Source organism: Ovis aries, chromosome 14 (genome assembly GCF_016772045.2).
Source record: "Ovis aries strain OAR_USU_Benz2616 breed Rambouillet chromosome 14, ARS-UI_Ramb_v3.0, whole genome shotgun sequence".
Lineage (NCBI taxonomy): Eukaryota > Metazoa > Chordata > Mammalia > Artiodactyla > Bovidae > Ovis > Ovis aries.
In genome coordinates this window covers 63283058-63308547 of record NC_056067.1, presented here as the reverse complement: position 1 = coordinate 63308547, position 25490 = coordinate 63283058, and the positions used below count along the sequence as shown (strand labels likewise).

The following is a 25490-nucleotide window of genomic DNA, read 5'->3' as shown; positions in this document are numbered from 1 at the left end:
GACTCAGTCAGCTTTGCTCAGTTCTGCCTCCTGTCTCACAGAAGCAGAGCCATGTGCCCCAGTCTCCTCAGCCTCCTGGGTCTCGGTGAGTCCAGAAGACATGGTCATAGAATTTATGGTGGACATTAGGAGGTCTTCACACCACTGACCAGGTTCCCTGGATGAGGGTGCAAGGAGCATGGGGTCCATCAGGACAAGCCATCTCTGACATGCTTTTCCTTCTAGGATTGTGTGTGAGTCTGAGGATCTGGGCAGCTGTGGGTGAGTCCTCCCCATCCCTTATTTCTCTGTTGAGCAGAGCAGTTGTGGCTGATGCAGATGACACTGGGGGTTGGGGTGAGCCCCCTGTGAGTACAGTGAGAGCCGCGTGTCCTGTGGATCCCAGGTCCTCCTATTGGCCTTGATACTCATCTTCACTCTCTCCAGAGGTTAGCCCAGCTCTGGACTCTGGACCTGAAGGCACAGTGTGAAGTCTGGGAGCTGGGAGCTGAGCACACTGAGTGCCATTTCTATCATGAGAGGGGAGCAAGAGGCTGCATCCCACAGACCCTCCCCTACAAGGTGGCTCATGGCATCTCCAACTGGCCCTTAACAACAGGATCTGCAGGACCGCCCGCTAGACCTGACCCCAGGGAAGGGTCTGGCTATCAGGCAGGGCCACCTGGACCTTGTCACACATTTGATGTAGGTTAGCTAACAAAGGAGCCAGGGTCAAGGTTCACTTCCTTCTTTGCAGGCAAGTGGCTTTCTCACTGCTTAGTTGTCTTAGTGTTAGTTGCTCGTGTCCGACTCCTTTCGACCCCACGGACTGTAGCTCACCAGGCTGCTCTGTCCAAGGGATTCTCCAGGCAGGAATATGGAGGGGGTTGCCATTTCCTTGTCCAGGGGATCTTGCCAACTCAGGACTGAACCCTGCTCTCCTACCTTGCAGGGAGATTCTTTACCGTTTTGAGCTACAACAAATGCAACGGGGAAGTCCTTTCGCTTCTTGTCCAGGCATCAGTTTTTCTGTGGTGTTTTATTTTGCCTTCATTGTGCAACTTGCGGGATCTCAGTTCCCTGATCAGGGTTTCAACTTGGGCCCTTGGCAGAGAAAGTGCCAATTCCTAACCACTGGAATCCCTAACCACTGCCCAGTAATCCCCAGGTTTTTTGTGTTTTAAGGGAAAGTCATTCAACATTTTGTCAACCCAAGAGTTATTCATGTTCTGAGAATCTCCATGATGCCCGTACTGGGTTAACTGAGTCTCTGTCTGTCCCCAGGCCCCAGGTGTCCTTGAGCATCAGGGTGATACACTTTAGGGCAGGAGAGTTCGTAGAATTAAAGGGGAAGCTTACCCACCAGGGCAGTGGGGAGAGCTGACCGTTCCTATTTTCTTCTCAAAGCCTGTGTCTCCTTCTCTCCTAGGTAAATATGAGAAGCTGTCTTTGTCCGCCTGGCCAAGCCCCGTGGTTCCCTTAGGACAGAATGTGACTCTTTGGTGTCACTCCCGTTCTCCACTTAAGAGATTCAGACTGTTCAAAACAGATGGGAAACGGCGTCTGCCTGAGCTCCAGGGACATTATTTCAACAACTTCACCCTTGGCCCAGTGACCAGAGAACATGCCGGGTCCTACACGTGTTCTGGAGCCGACTGGTCCGCACTCAGTGACCCCCTGCAGATTGTGGTCACAGGTAGGAGGGGTCCAGCCCAGCCCGGGACACCCGTGCCTGCAGGCAATGCTACCCTAGGTACACGTGCCCGTGCAGCCCAAGACTTCCTCAGGATCCCCAGCCAGGACCGGACCAGGGACAGAGAACCCACTCTCAGAGTTTGAACTCACGGTGTTGGATAGAGGGATGGGGTGCCCCAGTGCAGGAAGGAGGAGCCTCCCTAGGCATTAGTTAGACAGGATGCTGCCACTGCCTGCCAGCAGGGAGGATGGGGAAAGACCCTGATCCAGCACCTGCCACCCAGTAGGGAGCTGTAATCCCATATGAAGGAGCTAGAGCCCCAGGTAAGGAGCCCCAGGAATGCCTCCAGAGGCATGAGGTGGGGTCACAGGTGGGGAAATGTTCCCTATTTCCTCCATCTCCATCCCAACGCCCTGCAGTCACTGCCCACATTCTAGATGAGTGTGAAGGGAGCCAGGGTATGCATCCTCAGGCCCACCCCAGCCCCCACCACGCATATTAGGGATGGGATGAAGCTGAGAGCATGGCAACCCGCTCCAGTATTCTCAACTGGAGAATCCCGAGGGCAGAGGAGCCAGGCTGGCTACAGTCCATGGAGCTGCACAGAGTCTGGCTCAACTGAAGGGACGGAGTATGCATGCATGAACCCGAGAGCAGACCCAACAGCTGAAGAGCTTAGAATAAACAGAGGGGGCTGAGGTCTGGAGAAAGAGAAGCATGAGCCAGAAAGAAAAGCATGAGCCAGAGCCCGAGAACAAGGCTAAAGAGAACGCAACAGGACACACAGGGAGGGTAATTGACTCTGTTGGTAAATGGGGAGGAGATTTACACCTTCAGATGTCAGGGGAAGCGCCGAGTCTGGGTGACTCACTGAAGCTCACAACCTCTTTGCTCCTAGGTGTGTCCACAAAACCCACCATCTCAGCCCACCCAGGGCCCCTCGTGCAGGTGGGACAGAATGTGACCCTCCGCTGTCACTCACTGGTGTGGTTTGACAACTTTACCCTGCACCAAGAAAACAGCACAGGGCTATTTCAGAGATGTGGACAGATGCTCACTGGCGGGTATGCCGCAGCTGACTTCATCATTGGCCCCATGATTCTGGCGAGTGCAGGCACCTACAGATGCTATGGCTCTCTCAGACGCTCCCCCTATGAGTGGTCAGCCCCCAGCGACCCTGTGGACATCATCATCACAGGTGAGTGTGGCCAGCCAGTCCCTTCTGCTCTCTGTTTCACAGAAGGCCTGGTGTCCAGTCCAGCATCAGTACCGGGAGAGAATGACAGGCGTGCAGAGACACTCACAAACTCGGGAGAGGGAGCAAAGCAGAGAGAGGAGGTGTGAAAGCGGAAGGGAAAAGAGAACAGAGTCCCTGCCGTGTGCTAAGGGGAAGACACAGCCGGTGACAGAGCGAAGGAGCGAGAATGTGAAAGAACGACCAACGGAGAAAAATGTACCAGAGCAGGGACGCGGGCAGTTCCCGCTCAGGCAGCCACTGATGGGTGGTTAAGGGGTTGGTTCCCGCTTTCAGAGTTCCCTTCCTCTGTCAGCAGCACACTGTGGTACCAGACGCCCTGCAGTCCCGCCCCTGGGTGATCAAGATGGAGGTTGACACCCTGAAGCTGCTCAGCCTCAGGGTTTAACAGGTCCTTCTGCACAAAGAGGGGGGAGTGGTCCCTCCAACCATCACCGCTAAAGAGTCCCTTCCAGCCCCTGGGGGTGGGCAGGGCAGCACTGAACACGCCCTCAAGAAAGAGGTGGTCAAAGATCGAATGAGATTCTGGCAATTTCCACTCCATAATCTCTGCTTCTGGCTCAATGCCACGTTTTCTGATGGTCCCAGCAGTAGTTAGTAGTCTGTTTACTTAGTTAGTAGTCTGTTTATTTCAAGAGAACGGCACTTCCGGTTGATTTTTAAAATTTATTTTATCTTATTATGTTTGTTGAAGTCTAGTTGAATTCAGATGTTGGTTAATTCCTGTTGTATAACAGAGTGATTCAGTTATTCATATACATATATTCTTTCTTTAAAAAAGGACATTAAATGACAATCAATTTTTAAAATTATTAATTTGTTCAAGAGGATTTTAAATGGCACCTCATATTTAAAGTTATTTCTGAAGTTTTCCCTGTGCCGGGTATCCCTTGCTGTGGGGCTTTCTCTCCTGGTGGTGGGCGACCTTCTCATTGCAGTGCCTCTCTTGTTTCACACTTCGGGCTTTAGTCCTCTATTTAGGACTCGAGTCACTTTGTGCCCTAAGATCAAGGTCTCCTCTTTCCAGGTCTGTCCAAGAAACCCTCTCTCTCAGCCCAGGGGGGCCCCGAGGTGAGGTCAGGAGAGAACGTGACCTTGGTCTGCAGCTCCGAGAGTGCCTTTGACCAGTTCCATCTGCTCAGGGAGGAGGAGGCCCTTCGGCCACTGCTCGCTGGAGGTCGGGGCCCCCGCGGAGCACTCCAGGCAGAGTTCCCTCTGGGTCCTGGGACCCCAGCCCACAGCGGGGTCTACAGGTGCTACGGCTCCTTCACTCACTCTCCCTACTCGTGGTCAGACTCCAGCGACCCACTGTTCCTGTCTGTCACAGGTGAGGAGCCTCTTCCTGGCCCATGCTTTGTTCTTCCTGTTCAGTCACTGTGTTGTGTCCAACTCTTTGCCACCCTGTGGACTGGGGCACGACAGACTCCTCTGTCCTTCACTATCTCCTCCTCATGGATCACAGACTTGTAGTGGTGAAGGGGCTCAGGGAAGCTATGAGCCAGTCATGCAGGGCCACCCAAGCCTGACAGGTCATAGTGAAGGGTACTGACAAACGGTGGTCCCCTGGAGGAGGAAATGGCAACCCATTCCAGTATTCTTGCCTGGAGAACCCATGAAGAGTCCCATGCTTTACAATATAGAAAATGAGATTGCACTGGGCCAAAAGTCCATTTGGGTTTTTACATAATATCTTACTGTATCATGAGCTCTATATCAAGGACTCCATGCTGGCGTCAGGGGAAACCTAGGGCTTCTGGAGAAAGGGAGGCAATGAGAACCAGAGAGGAAGAGAGATGGTAGATGGCATCTCAGCCCTCTTCCACCTCCTGTATGGATGCTCCACACCAGAGTCCTGTCTATCCAGACAAATACAGAAAAGGGTCAGGGTAGACCCAGGAGGAGGAGAGGCTGGGCTCATTCGGGAGGATCCGAGATGCATCAGCCCCTTGCTCTTAATGCTTTCCCAGTAGCACCTCTGACATACAGGTGATTTTCCAATTAAGGAGCACAGACATTCCCAGAGCAGAGAGGATGTCTCTAGCTTACAGCTGTCTTTCACCACCAGGCATATCCTTCCCGCCTCCTTCCACCATCATGTCTCCAGGATGGAGGGTCTACTCAGTGCATTCATGGGGAGGGACCAGAAGCTCTCCCCTCCCCCATCAGTGCTCTGAGGGATGACAGAGTCAAGGACAAGCAGGAGGTCAACCTTCCAGAAAGAATAGTCCTCATTCAGTGGGTATGAGGAAGGTTACTGTTCACCCCTTCTGGCTTTTCTCCCCTAGGATCCACTACAAGTACTTGCCCGTCAACCATGGATCCACACACCACAGAAGGTAAGCCAGACGGTCTCCTGTCTCAGCAAACTTCTGACAAAACAGAGGCCTCCTGTGTGAGTGTTGGTTCTACCACCTCCCAGCTCTGTGACCCTGGGCTCCTCAACATCCCTGTCATGTCAGCATTTGAGACTGTGGTCTGCCTAGAACCAGACTGGGCATTGAGCTTCTCATGCTCTGTGACTGGGAATTTCTAAATTGAACAAAGCAGGTCAGAGTGACCTAACCCCATGCTTAAGGGAGATGCTCACCCTCGCTCCCCCAGGATCTTTGGGGAAGGATGGTGGGGCAGGCGGAGAATTTTAGGAAGCACCTTCAATATGTGTTATTCCTCTGTTAGTGTTTTGTGAACTAAGCATTCCACAGGGCAGAAATAGAAGTGTCATATCTTCTTGAGGATTCCATTCCAGGTCTATGTGGATGGAGGGGAAATGTATTGTGGATTAAAGGGTCACATTCAACCAAAATCACCATGCCTTGTCATACGGGGCAGCAGAGAAAAACTGCATCAGTTCCCGGGGGACCTTGGTTCAGATGTCTGCTAGTTTTGCATGGCCCATTTACTTCATCCACTGCTAGCATCTCTCCTGGATGCTTCGGTACCTCCTGGGAAGTGGAGACCATAACTGATCAGGTTGAGAGATGCTGACATTTTGACTCAAGTATACAATAAATCCAGTGTGTAGGGGCACAGCCTGTGCAATGAATAACCAAACCTTCTACCGTTTGCTTGTTGGCAGAAGCACCCCTTCCTCAAGAACACTCCAGCATGTGGCACATTGTCCTTGGGCTCTCCATAGCTTTTACCTCTATCAGCATCATCCTCTCTGCTCTTGTCTGTCACTGGTGTTCTGCCCAAAATCGTAAGTCTGAAGGCGGTGAGCTCAGCGTATTCTGACACAGGGGGAAGTGGGCTTATAGCAAAGAATGGCGTTTTCACTCCTTGTAGGTTAAAAACTTTCCATTGTTGTAATCCCTGATGGGACATCTTCAGAGACCCATGGAACCCTGTTCTTTTTATGAAAATATGTGTTGATTTATTCTTGGCTGCATCAGGTCTTGGCTGCAGCATGGGGGATCCTCATTGTGGAGCTGGCGTGCAGTTCAAGGCTCCAGAGCTCACAGGCTCAGCAGTTGCATCACTGAGGATAGTTGCGTCAAGGCATTTGGGATCTCAATTCTCCCACCAGGGATAGAACCCACGCTCCCTGAACTGGAAGGTTGACTCTTAATCCCTGGGCCACCAGGGACATTTCAAGCCCTGTTCTTCCCTTCAACTACAGCCATCCATTTTTCTCCCCTGCATGATCTTGGGACTCTGCTGATATATAGAAGAGCATGGTCCACAACAGAAGATGTAGAATGGGTCTGTGGGTTTGCACAGGCTCCTGAGACAGTCGGTGAATGGCTGGGCTTGCATATGGAATGTTTTGCTTTGTTTTGTTTTGTTTTCATTTAGTGGAGTAGACAGGCTCAGCAACCTGGGGCACACCCCTGCCTTTTTCTGGCTTTGATGTAACTATCAATGTTACGGAGGTCTGGAATAACTGCCTCCACCCTGAAGAGCCTTGACTCTCTTCCATTCTCAGATGTTGCCATCATGGAAGGAGAGCCCATGGAAGACAGAACAGTGAATGGCGAGGTGAGTCCTCCACCCCAAACCTTTGCCATAGTCTGAGCCCCTCCAATGCCCAGTGGCCCAGCCTTCAAAGATCATGTCTCAGTCCATCATTCTCACCTCTCTCCTCTCAGGACTCTGCAGTAGAAGACGTGATATATGCTCACTTGGACCTCGGGACCCTCTCCAAGAGACAGTCCACTCCCACTTCCCTGAGGCCCATGCACCCCTCCACCGAGCCCATTATCTATGAGGAATTCAACATAAACCAAGACCATGCTGAGCCCTGACTTGGCCCCATCCTCTGAGCACACAGAGTGTTAGAAATCAAGGACCTAGATCTCTTGTTAAAGGGGTTCCTCGTGGACACTCCTTCTCCTCCAAAGCAGCCCAGCAGCTCTGAGGTGAGGAGTGGAGTCCAAGAATTATAGTATCATCTTTAAAAATCCCACCACTTCTTAATAATCTCCTAGCTATTCCAGGACTCTATTGTAACTATGTCACTGCTTGGGGAGATGCTCTAATCAATTGCTCATACTAGGTAGCTTATCATGATCACCCTACTTTTTCTAAAATTCCAATAAAGCATAAAAAACTTGCCAGTTGATTCTTCAAATTATTCAGTTTAAAATAAAACAAAATGAATAAAAGCAAACCCCTCTATTCAGTAATATTTTACAAGGGTAGACTTATTTACAAGACTGAAACAGACTTGTAGACTTAGAGAAACAAACTTAGAGTTACCAGAGGGGAGGAGTGGGAGGACAGATAGAGGGGAGTTTGGGATTGACATGTGCACACTGCTATATTTAAAATAAAATGCTTTCCGTGAAAAAAATAATAATGCTAGTTGGCAAAATAAAAAGATGAAGTATACACTGAGAGAGCCAGTATGGTGCCACTAACCATATTAGGCTGAATACATGCATGCTAAGTCAATTCAGTCATTTTTGCGACTCATGGACTATAGTTGCCTAGGCTCCTGTGTGCATAGGATTGTCAATGTATGGCAAAACCATTACAGTATTGTAAAGCAAAATAAAGTAAAAATAAATTTTTTAAAATAAACAAAGTAACTTACTTTACTCATTAAAATATTTAATATTAATTAACAAAAAAAAATACTGGAATTGACCTGAAGTATTCCATTGTATATGTATATAGCCCATCTTCTTAATCCAATCATCAGTTGATGGGCACTTGGGTTGCTTCTATGTCCTGGTTGTTGTAAGTAGTGCAGCTATGAACATTGGGAGGCATGTATCATTTCGTTTCTTTTGCATTTATTTCTGCCCTAATTTTTAAGATTTCTTTCCTTCTACTAACCCTGGGGTTCATCATTTCTTCCTTTTCTAGTTGCTTTAGGTGGAGAGTTAGGTTATTTATTTGACTTTTTTCTTGTTTCTTGAGGTAAGCCTGTATTGCTATGAACCTTCCCCTTAGCATTGCTTTTACAGTGTCCCATAGGTTTTGGGTTGTTGTGTTTTCATTCATTTCTATGCATATTTAGATTTCTTCTGTGATTTGTTGGTTACTCAGAAGCATGTTGTATAGCCTCCATATGCTGGAATTTTTAATAGTTTTTTTTCCTGTAATTGACATCTAATCTAATCTTGACATGTAATCTGACCACAGCATTGTAGTCAGAAAAGATGTTTGGGATGATTTCAAATTTTTTTGAATTTACCAAGGCTAGATTTATGGCCCAGGATGTGATCTATCCTGGAAAAGCTTCCATGTGCACTTGAGAAAAAGGTGAAATTCATTTTTTGGGGGGTGAAATGTCCTATAGATATCAATTAGGTCTAACTGGTCCATTGTATCATTTAAAGTTTGTGTTTCCTTGTTAATTTTCTGTTTAGTTGCTCTATCCATAGGTGTGAGTGAGGTATTAAAGTCTCCCACTATTATTGAGTTATTGTGAATTTCCCCTTGCATACTTGTTAGCATTTGTCTTACATATTGCGTTGCTCCTATATTGGGTGCATATATATTTATAATTGTTATATCTTCTTCTTGGACTGATCCTTTGATCATTATGTAGTGTTCTTCTTTGTCTCTTTTCACAGCCTTTATTTTAAAGTCTATTTTATCTGATATGAGTATTGCTACTCCTGCTTTCTTTTGGTCTCCATTTGCATGAAATATCTTTTCACAGCCCTTCACTTTCAGTCTGTATGTGTCCCTTGTTTTGAGGTGGGTCTCTTGTAGACAACATATATAGGGGACTTGTTTTTTTATCCATTCAGACAGTCTTTGTCTTTTGATTGGGGCATACAACCCATTTACATTTAAGGTAATTATTGATGAGTGTGATCCTGTTACCATTTACTTTGTTGTTTTGGGTTCGAGTTTATACACCCTTTCTGTGTTTCCTGTCTAGAGAAGATCCTTTAGCATTTGTTGGAGAGCTGGTTTTGTGGTGCTGAATTCTCTCAGCCTTTGCTTGTCTGTAAAGCTTTTGATTTCTCCTTCATATTTGAATGAGCTCCTTGCGGGTACAGTCGTCTGGGTTGTTGGTTTTTCTCTTTCATCACTTTAAGTACGTCCTGCCATTCCCTTCTGGCCTGAAGAGTTTCTATCGAAAGATCAGCTGTTATCCTTATGGGAATGCCCTTGTGTGTTATTTGTTGTTTTTCCCTTGCTGCTTTTAATATTTGTTCTTTGTGTTTGATCTCTGTTAATTTTATTAATATGTGTCTTGGGGTGTTTCACCTTGGGTTTATCATGTTTGGGACTCTCTCGGTTTCTTGGACTTGGGTGACTATTTCCTTCTCCATTTTAGGGAAGTTTTCAACTATTATCTCCTCAAGTATTTTCTCATGGCCTTTCTTTTTGTCTTCTTCTTCCGGGACTCCTATGATTCAAATGCTGGAGCATTTAACATTGTCCAGGAGGTCTCTGAGGTTGTCTTCATTTCTTTTAATTCTTTTTTCTTTTTTCCTCTCTGCTTCATTTATTTCTATCTTCTACCTCACTATCCTATCTTCTTCCTCCTTTATTCTACTGTTGGTTCCCTCCAGAGTGTTTTTTATCTCATTTATTGCATTATTCATTATATATTGACTCTTTTTTATTTCTTCTAGGTCCTTGTTAAACATTTCTTGCATCTTTTCAGTCCTTGTCTCCAGGCTATTTATCTGTGACTCCATTTTGTTTTCAAGATTTTGGATCATTTTTACTATCATTATTCAGAATTCTTTTTCAGGTAGACTCCCTATCTCCTCCTCTTTTGTTTGGTTTGGTGGGCATTTATCATGTTCCTTTACCTGCTGAGTATTTCTCTGCCTTTTCATCTTATTTAGATTGCTGTGTTTGGGGTGACCTTTCTGTATTCTGGCAGTTTGTGGTTCCTCTTTATTGTGGAGGTTCCTCCCTGTGGGTGGGGTTGGACGAGTGGCTTGTCAAGGTTTCCTGGTTAGGGAAGCTTGTGTCGGTGTTCTGGTGGGTGGAACTGGATTTCTTCTCTCTGGAGTTCAATGAAGTGTTCAGTAGTGAGTTTTGAGATGTCTATGGGTTTGGTGTAACTTTGGGCAGCCTGTATATTGAAGCTCAGGGCTACGTTTCTGCATTGGTGGGGAATTTGCATGGTATATCTTTCTCTGGAACTTGTTGTCTCTTGGGTGGTGCTTGGTTTCAGTGTAGGTATGGAGGCTTTGGGATGAGCTCTTATTAGTTAATGTTCCCTGGAGTCAGGAGTTCTCTGGTGTTCTCAGGTTTGGGACTTAAGCCTTCTGCCTCTGGTTTTCAGTCTTATTCTTACAGTAGCCTCAAGACTTCTTCATCCATACAGCACTGATGAGAAAACATTTAGGTTAATGGTGAAAAGATTCTCCACAGTAAGGGACACCCAGAGAGGTTCACAGAGTTACATGGAGAAGAGAAGAGAGAGGGGGGAGATAGAGGTGACCAGGAGGAGAAGAGGGGGAATCAAAAGAGGGGAGAGCAGTCTAGCCAGTAAACAATTCCTTATGTGCTCTTCACAGTGTGGAACCCTCAGAGAGGTTCATGGAGTTACACAGAGAAGAAAAGAGGGAGGAAGGAGATAGAGGTGACCAAGAGGAGAAAAGGGGGAATCAAAAGGAGAGAGACAGATGTAGCCAGTAATCAGTTCTCTAAGTGTTCTCCACAGCCTGGAACACAGAAAGAGATTCACAGAGTTGGGTAGAGAAGAGAAGGGGGAGGAAGGAGATAGAGGTGACCTGGGGGAGAAAAAGGAAAGTCAAAAGGGAAAGAGAGCAATCAAGCCAGTAATCACACTCCTAAGTTAAAATGGGTACTGAAGATTGGATTCTTAAAGGTACAAAATTGATAACAAATACCAAAAAGCAAAGATTAAAAATCTAGAGTAGAGGTTAGACTCTCAAAAATACAGTATTAAAAAACAAAACAAAATCACAAAATTACAAAAAAAAAAAAATATGAAGTTTGCTTTAAAAATGGGGGGGGGGGTTTGCAAGGTAATGGTTATAAAAATGAAAATTAAAGGATTAATTGAGGACTGAAAAATAAAAAAATTTTTAATTTAAAAAATGATAATAGTAAAAATATATCTAAGAATTTCTCTGGAGCTGCTGTGGGCAGTGTGGAATCAGTTCAGTTTCAGATAGTTCCTTGTTCCATCTTATACTTCTCAAGGTCTACAGGCCCCTTCCAATGTATTTGGTGCTAATTACAGGGTTTTAATCTGTTGCACCTGTCACTTCCAAAGCGGTTCCCTCTGTTTATCTTGGCTTCTGTTTTCAGGTCTCTTCAGTGTCTAATTTCTGCCCTGACACAAAGGGGCGAAGGTGGTCACTTATTTAGGCTCACTTGTTCAGGTGTGCCGTGGGGAGGGAGGGACACTGCAAACAAATATCACTGGCATGTGTGGGGAGTGCTTGCAGTGTCTGGGCCACACTGGGTTTACCCCGCTCACGGCGTGTATGCTTTCCCAGTCTACACTGCTCAGTCTCCAGGTTGCTCTGCAGGGGAACTTTCTGAGGTGGATCTTGGGTTGCGTGCACTTCCAGGTCTAAGCTGCTCAGGTTTAGGTTCTTGGGTACTCCACAAAGGTGCAGACTTCAATGGGCCTGCGTTTTGTGCTCTTCCCAGGACCGAGCAGCTCAGGCGACCAGGTGCTCGAAGAGTGCAGTCTCCTCAGGTAGGGGGTGCGTTTTATCGCCTCCCCCGTCCCAGCCACTCAGTTTTCCAGGTGCACAGTGGGCGCGCCTTCTCAGGTGTGCGTGTGTCTCCTCTGGGGAGCTGATCTCTGGCTGCGACCCTGCCGGCAGATGTCAACCATCCAGAATCCCAGGTTTCGGTTAGCAACTGGGAGCTTGCTCACAGTTTGGTAGAGGATGCCATCTCTGGGGCTGAGATTGCCCCTTTCCGGCTCTGGCTGCCCCCTGCCTGCCTCCCTGCCTCCAGCGGGGGATGGGCCGGCCCACAGCCGGCTAGCTCTCCCCTGGTATTCACTCAGTCCTTTGTTCTGAGAGCAGGCCGGCAGTGCTCTAGATTAGGGCTTTTCACGGGATATTTCTCTCTCTCTCTCTTTTTCTCTCCCTCTGGCTATCCCACAGTTTGGGTTGCTATCTCACATTAGCTCCCTCAGATTGCCCTCTGGGCACTCAGGCCGGGTCCTCACCCTAAGCAATGCAGCCCACGCCTCCCTGTTCAGGTCCCGCTTGCTGGTGGCAGACTCGAGTATCTGGGCTACTTCTCTGCTGGGAGTTGCCATTAGGCACATAATCTGTGGGTTTTATTTGTTTATTTACTTATTTTTTCCTACTGGTTATGTTGCCCTCTGAGATTCCAAAACTCCCCACAGACCCACCAGTGAGAGGGTTTCCTGCTGTTTGGAAACTTCTCCTCTTTTAAGACTCCCTCCCCAGGATGGGTCTCTGTCCCTAACCCTTTTGTCTCTCTCTCTGTCTTTTATATTTAGTCCTACCTCCTTTCGAAGACAATGGGCTGCCTTTCTGGGTGCCTGATGTCCTCTGCCAGGGTTCAGAAGTTGTTTTGTGGAATTTGCTCAATGTTCAAATGTTCTCTCGATGAATTTGTGGAGGAGAAAGTGGTCTCCCCGTCCTATCCCTCTGCCAACTTAGGACCCCTCTAATCCTTCTCAATCCTTGAAAAATCCCAACTGTATTGAGATATAATTGACATACTCTACAATTTACCATCTAAAGTGTATAATTCTATGTTTTTTTATTATATCTCTACAGTCACTCAACTATCACCACAATCTAATTTCAGAACTTTTTAAACCCCCAACCCCCCCCAAAAAAAAACCCTATTACCCATTATCACTCACTGTACAATACCCTGTCTCTCTCCCAGCATTGGGAAACCACTAGCCTACTTTCAGTTTCTATAGACCACAAAGAACTTTTAAAAAATTGTGGTAAGACATACATGACCCAAAATGTACCATTTTAACCATTTTTTAAAAGTTTTTTCATTATTATGGTAACTGCCCCCCCCCCACATACATGAAACATAATGTCTTAACCATTTTTAGGTGTACAGTTCAGTTGTGTGAAGCACATTTCCATTGTTGTGAAGCAAATTTATAGAACTTTCCCATCTTGTAAAACTGAAACTCTATACCTCCAATGGAGAGTTGCTATTTAATGAGCATCGAGTTTCATTTTAACCATTTTTAAGTGTGCATTTCAGTGGCATTCTGGACATTCATATCATCATGCAACCAACATGACCATCTATCTCCAGGACTTTTTCATCTTCCCAAGCAGAAACTCTGTATCCGCACATTTTATCATTATTCAAATTATATGATTTCTGAGCCTTTGTTTGCTCATGTGATATAATTGGTTATCATATGATTGACTGAATTAGAATTGATTAAATTCAAACTCATACGGTTACAGTGTGTGTGTGTGTGTGCCAAGTCATGTCTGAGTTTTTGCGACCCCGCAGACTGCAGCCCTCCAGTTTCCTCTGTCCTTGGGACTTCCCAGGCAAAAATCCTGGAGTGGGTTTCCATGCCTTCCTCCAGGAGATCTTCCTGGCCCAGGGGTGGAACCTGGGTCTCCTGAATTGGCAGGTGGATTCTTTACCCACTGAGCCACTTGGGAAACTCAAAAGTCTATAGAGGGAGGTTGAAAAACAGCAAGAAGAACTGAGAATGCTTTTCATTATTTTTTATCACAGGAAATGAGTTCAGCCAAGATAATACTGAGAATGTTCTCAACTATGTCTAGAAAGGTGGAATGCTAATATATCAGATGCATACAAGAAAGTACCATTTGATTGGTTTGAAAGGGGATCCAAGCGTCTTCATCTCCCTTGTGCTCTCCAAGCAGCTGCATAGGACTCTACAGATGCTGGCTCTTCTAAGAAGCATCAGCTCCAGGAGTCTTTCTGGTGGTCCTTAGGAGTTAGTCCAAAGGTCCATTCTGTCCGACTTTTCTGCCAACTCCGGCTCAGGTCAGGCAGATCTTGCTGGTCTTCCTGGTGTGGAAGCTGAGGGCCCAGCCGATTTTCAGCCAGGATGGCCAAGAGGGCTAGGAGGACCAGCCCTGCCACGCCCATCCGAACCCAGTTCTCTGTCGTGTGATCTTGGCTAGCAGTATCTAGAGATGTCATTAGAAGGAAATGAATGATCACTGGTCACGTTTCATTCCCTCCCAACCAAGAGCCCTGGGAAGGGAGCCCATTTCCCTAGTTTGTGGGTTCTCTGGGACCCCCTCCTCAGGCAATGCGTGCATTCGTGAGCACCATATTTCATCTCGGGCTTCCCAATGGCTCAGTGGGTAAAGAATCCACCTGCAGTGCAGGAGACACAGGAGATACGGGTTTGATCCGTGGGTCAGGAAGATCCCTGGAGAAGGAAATGGTGACCCACTCTAGTATTCTTGCCTGGAAAACCCCATGAACAGAGGAGCCTTGTGGGCTATAGTTCATGGGGTTGTCCGACAAGAGTCAGACACGACTAAGCACGCAGGCACCACACGGCACTGCTAAGCTGGTTACCACTGTGTGTGAGTCTCTATACTTCACCTTAAACCTGAGTCCAAAGCTGCGGTCCCCAGAGGCATCTTGTAAATGGGGGAGGGGGTAGTTATGAGGCTGTTCTGTTTGCTGGTCATCCCCTCCCCACACGGCAGTTTCACTGAATATCTAACCATATCCTCGAAACACCTTCATAGATCCAGAGCCCCAAACTCTCTCCTCTACATCGTCTCACCCCACGGAACAGTGTATGTTCCAGTCTCATACAATGATTGGTATCTGGGAAGCAAGTAGGAAAAAAAGTTTAGACAAACCTAGGGAAAATTTGGGACTTTCCTGGCAGTCCAGAAATTATGACTGAGCACTTCCACTGCGGCAGACATGGGTTCAATCCTGGTCAGGGAACTAGGATCTCTGAATGCCATGTGGTGTGTTCAAAACACAAAAAAACTTAGGGAAGCTAAGTGACCTTGGTTCATTGGTGTGTGACCTTTCATTAGTTATTTCTATTCATCGTACCTTTAAAAAATTTATCCATTTGTTTTATGGACCTCACGGGCTCAAGGATGTAATAAAATATTGTGAAATTACAATGCCCAGAAATCCTAGTAACTCTCTTCTGTTAAAACATAGAAATCAGTTTCAAGTGGATTTGGGCAAGTGGATTCTTTACCATTTGAGCCACCAGGGAAGCCCAAGAATACTGGAGCGGGTAGCCTATCCCTTCTCCAGGGAATCTTCTTGACCCAGGAATCGAACTGGAGTCTCCTGCATTGCAGGTGGATTCTTTTTCTTTTTTTAATATAAATTTATTTATTTAAATTGGAGGCTAATTACTTTACAATATTGTATTGGTTTTGCCATACACCAACATATGCAGGTGGATTCTTTACCAACTGAGCTACCAGGGAATTCCTGCAATTCAACATGAATCCCTAATTGCAAAGTGCAAAATGTTTCAAGTCTGGGAAGATAATGTTAGAAAAGATCATCCTGACACTGGGATAGGAGGTGATTTCTAAAACAAGTGTACACCCTTGGTGGGTTCATGTTGATGTGTGGCAAAACCAATACAATATTGTAAAGTAATTAGCCTCCAATTTAAATAAACAAATTTATATTTTTAAAAAAAGAAAAATAAAGCATTTAGCATTTCTCCAGGAAAAATAAAATAAAATAAAACAAGATAGAGTGACTGTCTACATTAAAGGAAAATACTAATAAATTCAGCCCTCCTCCACAGGTGCCCAGTTGACACTGTATCATGAATTGAAAAGACCATTTGGCCACAGGAGCTTATAAGGCCATGACTACTACATTCACTTAGCTTGTAGAATGACTCGACAAGACAAATGTGAGAGACACAAGTGGTCATCCCACTCAGTCACTAGCAGTTGCTTTCCTCTGCTGTAACTCATGTTTGCTCCCTCTTTTTGAATTTTTTTTTTACACCTCATTGTGGCTTATGGGATCTTAGTTCCCCAACCTGGGATGAAACCCAGGTCCACAGTAACGAAAGCCTTGAGTCTTTATATACATATGCAATTTTATTGATTGATTGATTTTTGGCTGTGTTGGGTCTTCCTTGCTGCTTAGGCTTTTTCTCGTTGGGGTGAGTGGGGGCCACTCTCTAGCTATGGTTCTCAGGCTTCTCATTACGGTGGCTTCTCTCATTGTGGAGCACAGGCTCAGTAATCCTGGCACAGGCTGTTTGTTGCTTCGAGGCATGTGGGATCTTCCCACATCAGGGATGAAACCCATGTCTCCTGCATTGCCAGGCAGATTCTTTACCACTGAGCCAGCAAGGGAGTGTCCCCCCTTTTTCTCAAATATTTGCTTATTTATTTGGCTGTACTGGGTCTCTAGTTGCAGCATGTGGGATCTAGTTCCCTGATCAGGAATCGAACCCAGGTCCCCTGCATTGGGATCTCAGAGTCTTAGCCACCAGACTACCAGGGAGGTCCCGAAGCCCCGAGTCTTAATCCCTGGAGCACCAGTGAGTTTCCCTAAATGAAGCTCTTGATAGAGTTTTTTAGAGTCTTCTTGAGTGGTAAGTTACCAGTCAACCTCTCTGAGTGGCTCCTATATTAGAGGTTAATGTCAGGATTCCCCATTACGACTAAGCATGTGATGAAAGAAAGTGAGTTCATCAAAGGTTATGTCTGGTATCTGCTGACTCAACGACACCCCTAAAGATGATTCTGAATGCAGACCTCTCCTTTCTTAACAGGCCATGTGTCTTTAAGGACACTGGAGAGCTCGGGGACATGCTGTGAAAGTCACATGTCACGTGGGTGAGAAGGCCTTTCTCTCCGTGGTCCTCTGAGCCACAGATCTCTCCTGCCCCATTCTTTCTTGGTGCCTCTCTGTTCTCCTGCCTGATGCCAAGGCCCTGGACAGCCCACTAGAGCCCCAAGGAGGAGGACGGAAGTCTCTGGCAGCGGCGGGGTTGTGGGGGGTGCCCTTACCTGTGACCACCAGCTCCAGGGCATCGCTGGGGGCTGACCATAAGTAGGGGCGGCCGCTGTGCCAGCCGTAGCACGTGTAGACTCCTGAGAAGCTGAGGTTCACAGGACCCAGAGTGAAGTCCACCTGGAGTCTCGCATCTCGGTGCCGTGACAGGGTGGGCCCTCCCGGCCTGCTCAGTGAAAATCTGTCGAACGACATGTGTGCTGAACTGCACTGGAAGGAAATATTCTCCCCTGGCATTGCCACGTGGCCCCCATTGGTGGAGAGAAAGGGTTTGTCGTACAAGCCTGAAAGAGAAGAGAGTGAGTTGTTGGCAAGGTTTCTGTCTTTCCCTGTTTCCCCGCCACTCATTTTGGGTCCCTGCTAAGAGAAGGGCAGAAGCTCATGTTTTCCTGATGCAAAGGAACAGGAGGTGGTAGCATTCCACTTCACCACTGCAGGACCCACGTGTGTGTTCTCGGTCATGTCCAGCTCTTTGTGACCCTAAGGACTGCAGCCCCCCAGGCTCCTCTGTCCATGGGACTATCCAGGCAACAACACGAGAGTGGATTGCCATGCCTTCCTCCAGGGGTTTTCCCCGACCCAGGGATTGAACCGACATCTCCTGGGTCTCCTGCATTGCAGGTGGATTCTTTACCACTGAGCCACCTGGGGAGCCCCCTGCAGGACCCGTCCTCTGTCCCAAATTCTTGTAGATGGAGCTAGGTGAACAAGCAGATGAGCAGCTGTCTTCCAGGGACAGCGATCTAGTCTCTAAAGCCAGAAGGGCCACATGGTTCTGTTCCCAGTTCCAACCTGTGGGTTTCCTCCTTAGACCACTGAGCGATTCTGAGACATCAGCTGGGCATCCCACAAGCCACCTCAATCCTGACACTCTCTACCTGGCAGTAACGTCAGATCCTGCGGTTTGGGGCTCCGGGTTAACAGCTCAGGCCTACAAGTCCCTCCCACTTCAGAGCCCATCAGAAGTCCAGGTGGTCACCTGTGCTTCTGACTGAGCAGCAATAAATCGGAAGTTGTTGGGTTGCAGTTCCTGTGTTCAATTCATTTGTTAGAGTGGCAGATGGAACTCAGGGAGCCAGCTTGCTTACTGATTACTGGCTTATGAACGCATGTGTCAGGAACAGCCAGAGGGGAGAACTGGAAGAGTACAGGACTTCATTTCCTAGGCGACACTGATTATTTCATCATTGGCCATTGGTGATGGATTCAACCTCCCACCTCTCTGCCTACCCCAGAGGTCAGGTAGGGGTGGGGCAGGGCTGAGTATTCTAACCCACAAATTACTTGGTTGGTTCCCCTGGCAACCAGCTCATATCCTTAGGTGCTTTCCGAAAGGCACCTTATTTACATAAAATCGGGTGTGGTTGAAAGGGATTTCTTATGAAAAGAAAGATATTTTAATTGTTCACTGCTTAGGGAATCCCAGAAGCCTTCTCTGGTGTCTCTGATAGTAAGGAATCCACCTGCCAATGAAGGAGACCAGGGTTCAATCCCTGGGTTGGGAAGATCCCCTGGAGGAGGAAATGGCAACCCACTCCAGTATTCTTGGTTGGCAAAACCTACGGACAAAGGAACCCAGTGATTTTTATTTTGGCAGGTCAGAAATTAATTCTGTTATTTCATAAGATTTGCAGCTTATTACGTTCAATAGTTACACCTGACACGCCTGTAAATTTCTCCAGCACTGTGAGTCTCGTTTTCACTTTCTGTGTCAGAATCAATCACTAAGGTTTGGTGTTTAATTTTTTTTATTTTTGGTCTTTTTGCTGATCTAATATTCACCTTGTCTGAATCAGAACTTTATACTGAAGAACTATCATCTTCTGAGATACTAGCATATGTGTTGCTCAGACAGAGAAAGTAACTGCGTAAAATGCACCGATAAATTCTTCACTCAAAATTTCTCGATGCATCATTTTTGGAAATTTTACAGTAATAAACTTGCATTTACACTATACACAAGGTTAGAACAAAAACCTAATGGAGCAAAATGTGAATGATAATGTCAATCCTAAGTTGTGGAGTGAATCCTCGATAAATTCTAACCTCTAACAACTTTGCACCAGTGATGTTAATTGTATCACTCTCTAAAAATATGTCGATACGTCTGCAGTCAATACGTTTGGGTAACAAAAGACCTATTAATAATCCTTTGATCAACCATGTTAAGAATGGGGAAACTGAGTGCGAGGTATACGGGCACGGTCTGTTGCACCACCTTAATTTCCCTGGAAATTTGAGACTGTTCTAAACAAAACATTTCTGAAAAACTAAGAAAGGAAAGAGACTGGCGGGTCAGAGGCCTGCCCACAGCCGCACCTGTCACCACCAGCTCCAGGGCTTCACTAGGCGCTGACCAGTGACGTTCTCTCCTGTATCGGCACTGATAGCGCCCTGCGGTGTTTGTATCCATGGGGTTAATGACGAACTCCGCCACCTCCTGAAATCCCAGCTGCTTCTCCACTTGTTTGTAGGTGAGGTTTTCCAGGATCTCCAGTTGGTACAGGTAAGATTCAAGGGTTCCCCGGCACAAGATCTTCACCGACCCATTCCAGGGAATCACAGAACTGGGTGTAGCAGATATGATAGGGATGGGAAAGTTCCCTAAAAGAAAACAGGGCCCAGACTCAGGTGGCCTGCCATGGAGAAACCATACTTCTTTCTTTTTCTGTGGGGGGAAGAATTAAATGAAGGGTGTGATAGACTTACAGCTCTTTCCTTAAAATTTTTTTGGGGTAATTTCTAATTGTGGCAAAAATGAAATGTGTTATATAAAGATTAAAGTTATCATTTAAACCATTTCTAAGTGCACAGCTAAGTGGCCTTAATTACACTCACTATATGTGGGTGTGTATCCATCTATAGATAGATATAAATGTAGGTATAGGTATAGATATGGATAGATGGATAGATGTGGAGTATTTTTAAAGTCTTTACTGAATTTTTTACAACATTGCTTCTGTTTTATGTTTTGGTTTTTTGGTCGCAAGGCATGTGAGATCTTAACTCCCAGACCAGGGATCCCACTTGTATCCCCTGCATTGGAATGTGAAGTCTTAACCACTGGGCCATGGGGGAAGGCCCTATACTCACCATATTGTGCATCTATTTCCCGGACTTTCTCAGGATTCCAAACAAAACCCCTATAGCCACTAAGCAATAACTCTTCACTCTCTCTTTTCTTAGGCCCTTGTCATTTCTAATTGACTTTCCATCTCAGTGAATTTTCCTTTTCTAGATACCTTGTATCAGTGGAATAACATAGTATTTGCCTTTCTGTGTCTGGTGTTTTGTTTTACTTAGTGGAATATCATCAAGATTCATCCACGTTGTGGCATATATCAGAATACATTTCCTTTTTATGGCTGAATAATATTCCACTGTACGTATAGACTACATTTTGCTTATACTTTCATGCCAGTGGACATGTGAGTTTTTTCCACCTTCTGGCTATTGTGAATAAAGTTGCTGTGAACATAGAGGTGCAAATATCTTGTTAGAATCTCTTCTTTCAGTTTCTCTTGTTACATGTATGGAAGTGGAATTGCTGGATTGGGCATTTAGATTATTGAGGAACTGAAAGATTTTTTGAGGAACAAAATTCCATCCTTTACATATATATATATTTATTTATCAAGGTGAAATTTATATAACATAAACTTAACCATGTTGAAAGTATACAATTCAGTGGAATTTAGTACATTCATAATCTTGTGCAATCATCATCTCTGTCTATTCCATTTTCATTGCCGTCAAAGCAGACTCCATACACATTAATTCTACCCTCTTCCCTGATGGCTCAGAGAGTAAAGAATCTGCCTGCAATATGGGAGGCCCAGGTTCAGTCCCTGGGTCAGGAAGATCCCCTGGAGAAGGAAATGGCAACCCACTCCAGTATTCTTGCCTGAGAAATCCCATGGGCAGAGGAGCCTGGTGGGCTACACAGTCCATGGGGTCACAAATAGTCAGACACGACCGAGCAACTAAAAGCTCTGGAGAGTGCCCCCTAGTCTGCCAGGCGGCTTGCTTGGTGTTTTGTTCCCATGGTAACCCTTATCCATACGCAATTCTGCTCTCCACCCTAATGCGAGGGTGCTGAAGCTTGGAATAACCATGCCAGTTGTTCAAGACCACAAACTGAAGAGTGCTCCAGCCTGGTTTGGAAACTAAGACAATCTCAGCCCGGATTCTCTGCTCTTCCTCACTATACGGGGAGAGCTGTCTCCTAAACCAGTTAGAGAAGCCAAACAAATAAATATATGGCAAAACCAACACAGTATTGTAAAGTAAAATAAAGTAAAAATAAAATTTAAAAAAAGAAGAAAGTAATGAGTCAAGGGATCAAATTGCCAACATCTGCTGGATCATCGAAAAAGCAAGAGAGTTCCAGAAAAACATCTATTTCTGCTTTATTGACTATGCCAAAGCCTTTGACTGTGTGGATCACAATCAACTGTGGAAAATTCTGAAAGAGACAGGCATACCAGACCACCAGACCTGTCTCTTGAGAAACCTATATGCAGGTCAGGAAGCAACAGTTAGAACTGGACATGAACAACAGACTGGTTCCAAAAAGGAAAAGGAGGACATCAAGGCTGTATATTGTCACCCTGCTTATTTAACTTATATGCAGAGTACATCATGAGAAACGCTGGGCTGGAAGAAGCACAAGCTGGAATCAGGATTGCCAGGAGAAATATCAATAATGTCAGATATACAGATGACACCACCCTTATGGCAGAAAGTGAAGAAGAACTAAAAAGCCTCTTGATGAAACTGAAAGAGGACAGTGAAAAAGTTGGCTTAAAGCTCAACATTCAGAAAATGAAGATCATGGCATTTGATCCCATCACTTCATGGCAAATAGATGGGCAAACAGTGGAAACAGTGGCTGACTCTATTTTTTTGAGAGCCAAAATCACTTCTGATGGTGACTGCAACCTGAAATTAAAAGACGCTTACTCCTTGGAAGGAAGGTTATGACCAACCTAGATAGCATATTGAAAAGCAGAGACATTACTTTGCCAACCAACGTCTGTCTAGTCAAGGCTATGGTTTTTCCAGTGGTCATGTATAGATGTGAGTATTGGACTATAAAGAAACCTGAGCACTGAAAAATTGATGCTTTTGAACTGTGGTGTTGGAGAAGACTCTTGGGAGTCCCTTGGACTGTAAGGAGATCCAACCAGTCCATCCTAAAAGAGATCAGTCCTGGATGTTCATTGGTAGGACTGATGTTGAAGCTGAAACTCCAATACTCTGGCCACCTCATGCGAAGAGCTGACTCATTTGAAAAGACCCTGATGCTGGGAAAGATTGAGGGCAGGAGGAGAAGGGGATGACAGAGGATGAGATGGCTGGATGGCATCACCAACTCAATGGACGTGGGTTTGGGTGGACTCCGGGAGTTGGTGATGGACAGGGAGGCCTGGCATGCTGCCATTCATAGGGTCACAAAGAATCGGACACGACTGAGTGACTGAACTGAACTGAACTGAATGAATCAAGGAAAGTGGAGACTGGGTCCTACACAGAGTTGAGAAACTTTTTTCCTCATGATCACCACCATCATCATCAGAGGTATCTCTACTGCTGAACCACCTGAGAACCCCGTCACAGGTAATACACTTACCATGTACATGATTCACATGCCTTATCTCAGTTAATCCCCAAAATTGTATCACAGTGATCCCATCCTCCCAAGATCCAATCTGCTTTCACTGTTATCTTTATTTCTCTTTTGAAAGTGAAAGTGTTAGCCTCTCAGTCACATTGGATTCTTTGCAACCCCATGGACTGTAGCCCACCAGTCTCCTCTATCCATGGGATTGTCCAGTCAAGAATACTGGAGTGGTGTAGCCATTCCCTTCTCCAGGGGATCTTCCCAAGGGTCCAACCCAGGTCTCCTGTATTGCAGGCAGATTCTTTACCATCTAAGTCACCTTTATAGACAAAGAAATTGGTTCTGAGAATTGAAGCCACTTACATAAAGTTCTCTAAGGCAGTGTCCCTTTAAGTGAAAAAAAGGAGATGGACTGCGGAGAGTTAAGATTGTGAGAACATTTGTTGTAGGAAGAATATTGGGCAATGGAAGGTGGTTCCTGACTTCCTCATCCCTGCCGTTGTGAACATTCTGTAAAACACATATCTTGGATGGACAGTCAGCCTACCGGAGGCAAAGACTAAATCCTGGTCTGAGCGTGAATTTGAGGGATCCAAAGATTCCAAAGTGAGGTAGAAGTTGTGCAAAAGGAACACAGCAGAGACAGCAATCAACAGAACAGGAAGTAAATTGGAATCCCTTTGAGCTTCTATCCCAGAATTTTCTATCCTAGAGTTGCCGTGAGGATGCAAGGGGATTGGAGGAGACTTAGAGAAACACTTACCATCCTGTGCCTGAATCTTCTGGCCAAGACAGAGCACTGGAAGAAAGACATTCATGAAAACTCCACCTACCAATTTCCAACCTTTATTATAAATTACTCAACAGAAAGACTCTTACTGAAAGACACCCTGATGTTGGGAAAGATTGAGGGCAAGAGGAGAAGGGGGAAACAGAGGATGAGATGGTTGGATGACATCACTGACTCAATGGACATGAGTTTGAGCCAGCTCTGGGAAATAATGAAGGACAGGGAAGCCTGGCGTGCTGCAGTCCATGGGGTTGCAAAGAGTCAGACACAACTGAGCGACTGAACAACAATAACAAAAAGGCATACAGGTGCCATTTGTTCTCTTCAACAGCAAACAAGGCTCATCTTTTAGTCTTATCTTCCAGATTCCAGCCCCTAAGGCTCTCATCTGCAGGAGCTCTGGAACCATTGTGGCCTGCCAGACAGCATGGCATTGGCTGAACAAACCCGGCAAGGCCAACTTGACAACTGGACCACTGAGCCTTACAAGCCAGCATGGGCTTGGGCAGACACATATCTGGGCAAAGACCATCTCTCCACTCAGGAGAGCAGAGTCTTATTGGCAGTCACTGAAATCACTGAGTTCTTATGTTAAGAGAAATTGAAAATGTTAGTCGCTCAGTGGCATCCGACTCTTTGCCACCCTATGGACAGTAGCCCACCAGGCTCCCCTGTCTATGCAATTCTCCAGGCAAGAATACTGGAGTGGGTTGCCATTCCCTTCTCCAGGGCTCAGTAGCATCCGACTCTTTGCCACCCTATGGACAGTAGCCCACCAGGCTCCCCTGTCTATGCAATTCTCCAGGCAAGAATACTGGAGTGGGTTGCCATTCCCTTCTCCAGGGGATCTCCCCAACCCAAGGATTGAACCCACGTCTCCTGCACTGAAGGCAGATTGTTTACTTTCTGAGTCAGCAGTTAAGAGAGACCTTGACTATTTTGGATTCCTTTCATCTTCCCCTCTAACCCACCTGCATTGGGGGACTCACCGAGGCAGAAGAGGGTAATGTCCCTGGGGGCCATGGTTCTGCACGGCCAGCCTGAGCCCACTTAGCCTCTTGACAGTGAACATCGACAGATGACAGAGTCTCACGAGACAGTGAGACCCACAGGAAGTATGAACTCAGAGGTCCTCGTCAGAGAATTTCTACATGTATTGCCCCAGAGGAATGGTTCCTTCCCAAAGAATTTCATTCTTGGGGCCCTGAGATAGAGTCTAAGAGGAGATCAACCTTCCTGTTTATGTTTCAGATGAGAAGTGAACATTTTCTTCCACCAGTGTTGAACGGGGCTCAAATCCTCCTTCAGACAAGATCCCACATCCCAGGGGAAGGGCTGGGGACAGAAAATTATTAGATGGGTGCCATACAGACAGAGATTTTCCTTCATTGATCCATCAGTCCAAAGCCATGTGGCCTTGATGGCTATGGATCCACATAACCTCCACGGAATTCATGGACAAAATATATCCGTTTGGTCTTGATCAGGCAGGCAGTGTTCTCTCATGTTGGGAATTATCTCAATGGTGGCATGTAGAGGAATGTTTTTTTCATTCATGTCTAAAGAATGAGCCTCTTATATTTATATCTAAACCTGTAATCTATGAATAGATGATGGATTGATAGAGAGCATAGATTAGATAGATAGATAGTCAGGTAGGTGGGTAGACAGACAGATAAACAGATAGATGGATGGACAGATGAATTTGGCTACAGACACCTACGTGGCTATCATTAGTTCTTCAAGTATAAGAAGTCAAATA

At 46.0% G+C, this 25490-nt stretch overlaps 2 protein-coding genes across 7 annotated transcripts; one reads left to right on the top strand and one right to left on the bottom strand.

The window, feature by feature from the left end:
* Positions 1–7483, top strand: LOC101123656 (putative killer cell immunoglobulin-like receptor like protein KIR3DP1). Of its 5 annotated transcripts, XM_042232502.1 has the most exons (9): positions 1–85; positions 226–261; positions 1409–1675; positions 2574–2873; positions 3958–4257; positions 5216–5266; positions 6007–6129; positions 6856–6908; positions 7019–7483. In XM_042232502.1, the coding sequence occupies exons 1-9, from the start codon at positions 52–54 to the stop codon at positions 7172–7174; spliced, it is 1320 nt and encodes a 439-aa protein (XP_042088436.1). In that variant the 5' UTR covers positions 1–51; the 3' UTR covers positions 7175–7483. The 5 variants fall into 5 exon arrangements, with proteins under 5 accessions (XP_042088436.1, XP_042088435.1, XP_042088434.1 ...); XM_042232501.1 differs by having other exon boundaries at positions 1–261; positions 6010–6129; XM_042232500.1 differs by having other exon boundaries at positions 1–261.
* Positions 7484–14017: 6534 nt separating this feature from the next.
* Positions 14018–24829, bottom strand: FCAR (Fc alpha receptor). Of its 2 annotated transcripts, XM_004015431.5 has the most exons (5): positions 24718–24829; positions 23702–23737; positions 19635–19919; positions 17312–17599; positions 14018–14464 (listed from the first exon to the last, which is right to left on the bottom strand). In XM_004015431.5, the coding sequence occupies exons 1-5, from the start codon at positions 24749–24751 to the stop codon at positions 14235–14237; spliced, it is 873 nt and encodes a 290-aa protein (XP_004015480.3). In that variant the 5' UTR covers positions 24752–24829; the 3' UTR covers positions 14018–14234. The 2 variants fall into 2 exon arrangements, with proteins under 2 accessions (XP_004015480.3, XP_011950171.3); XM_012094781.4 differs by lacking the exon at positions 23702–23737.
* Between the last annotated feature and the right edge of the window lie 661 nt (positions 24830–25490).

Bases quoted from the DNA above. Each gene is read 5' to 3' on its own strand.
- LOC101123656 (XM_042232500.1), top strand. From the start codon at position 162: ATGAGGGTGCAAGGAGCATGGGGTCCATCAGGACAAGCCATCTCTGAC. The intron at 4,258-5,215 runs GTGAGGAGCCTC...TTTCTCCCCTAG, and splicing joins ACTGTTCCTGTCTGTCACAG to GATCCACTACAAGTACTTGC. The intron at 6,130-6,855 runs GTAAGTCTGAAG...TTCCATTCTCAG, and splicing joins CTGGTGTTCTGCCCAAAATC to ATGTTGCCATCATGGAAGGA.
- FCAR (XM_004015431.5), bottom strand. From the start codon at position 24,751: ATGGCCCCCAGGGACATTACCCTCTTCTGCCTCG. The intron at 19,920-23,701 runs GTAAGTGTTTCT...GTTTTCTTTTAG, and splicing joins GAAGATTCAGGCACAGGATG to GGAACTTTCCCATCCCTATC. The intron at 14,465-17,311 runs GTAAGGGCACCC...TGACATCTCTAG, and splicing joins CCTGGAGCTGGTGGTCACAG to ATACTGCTAGCCAAGATCAC.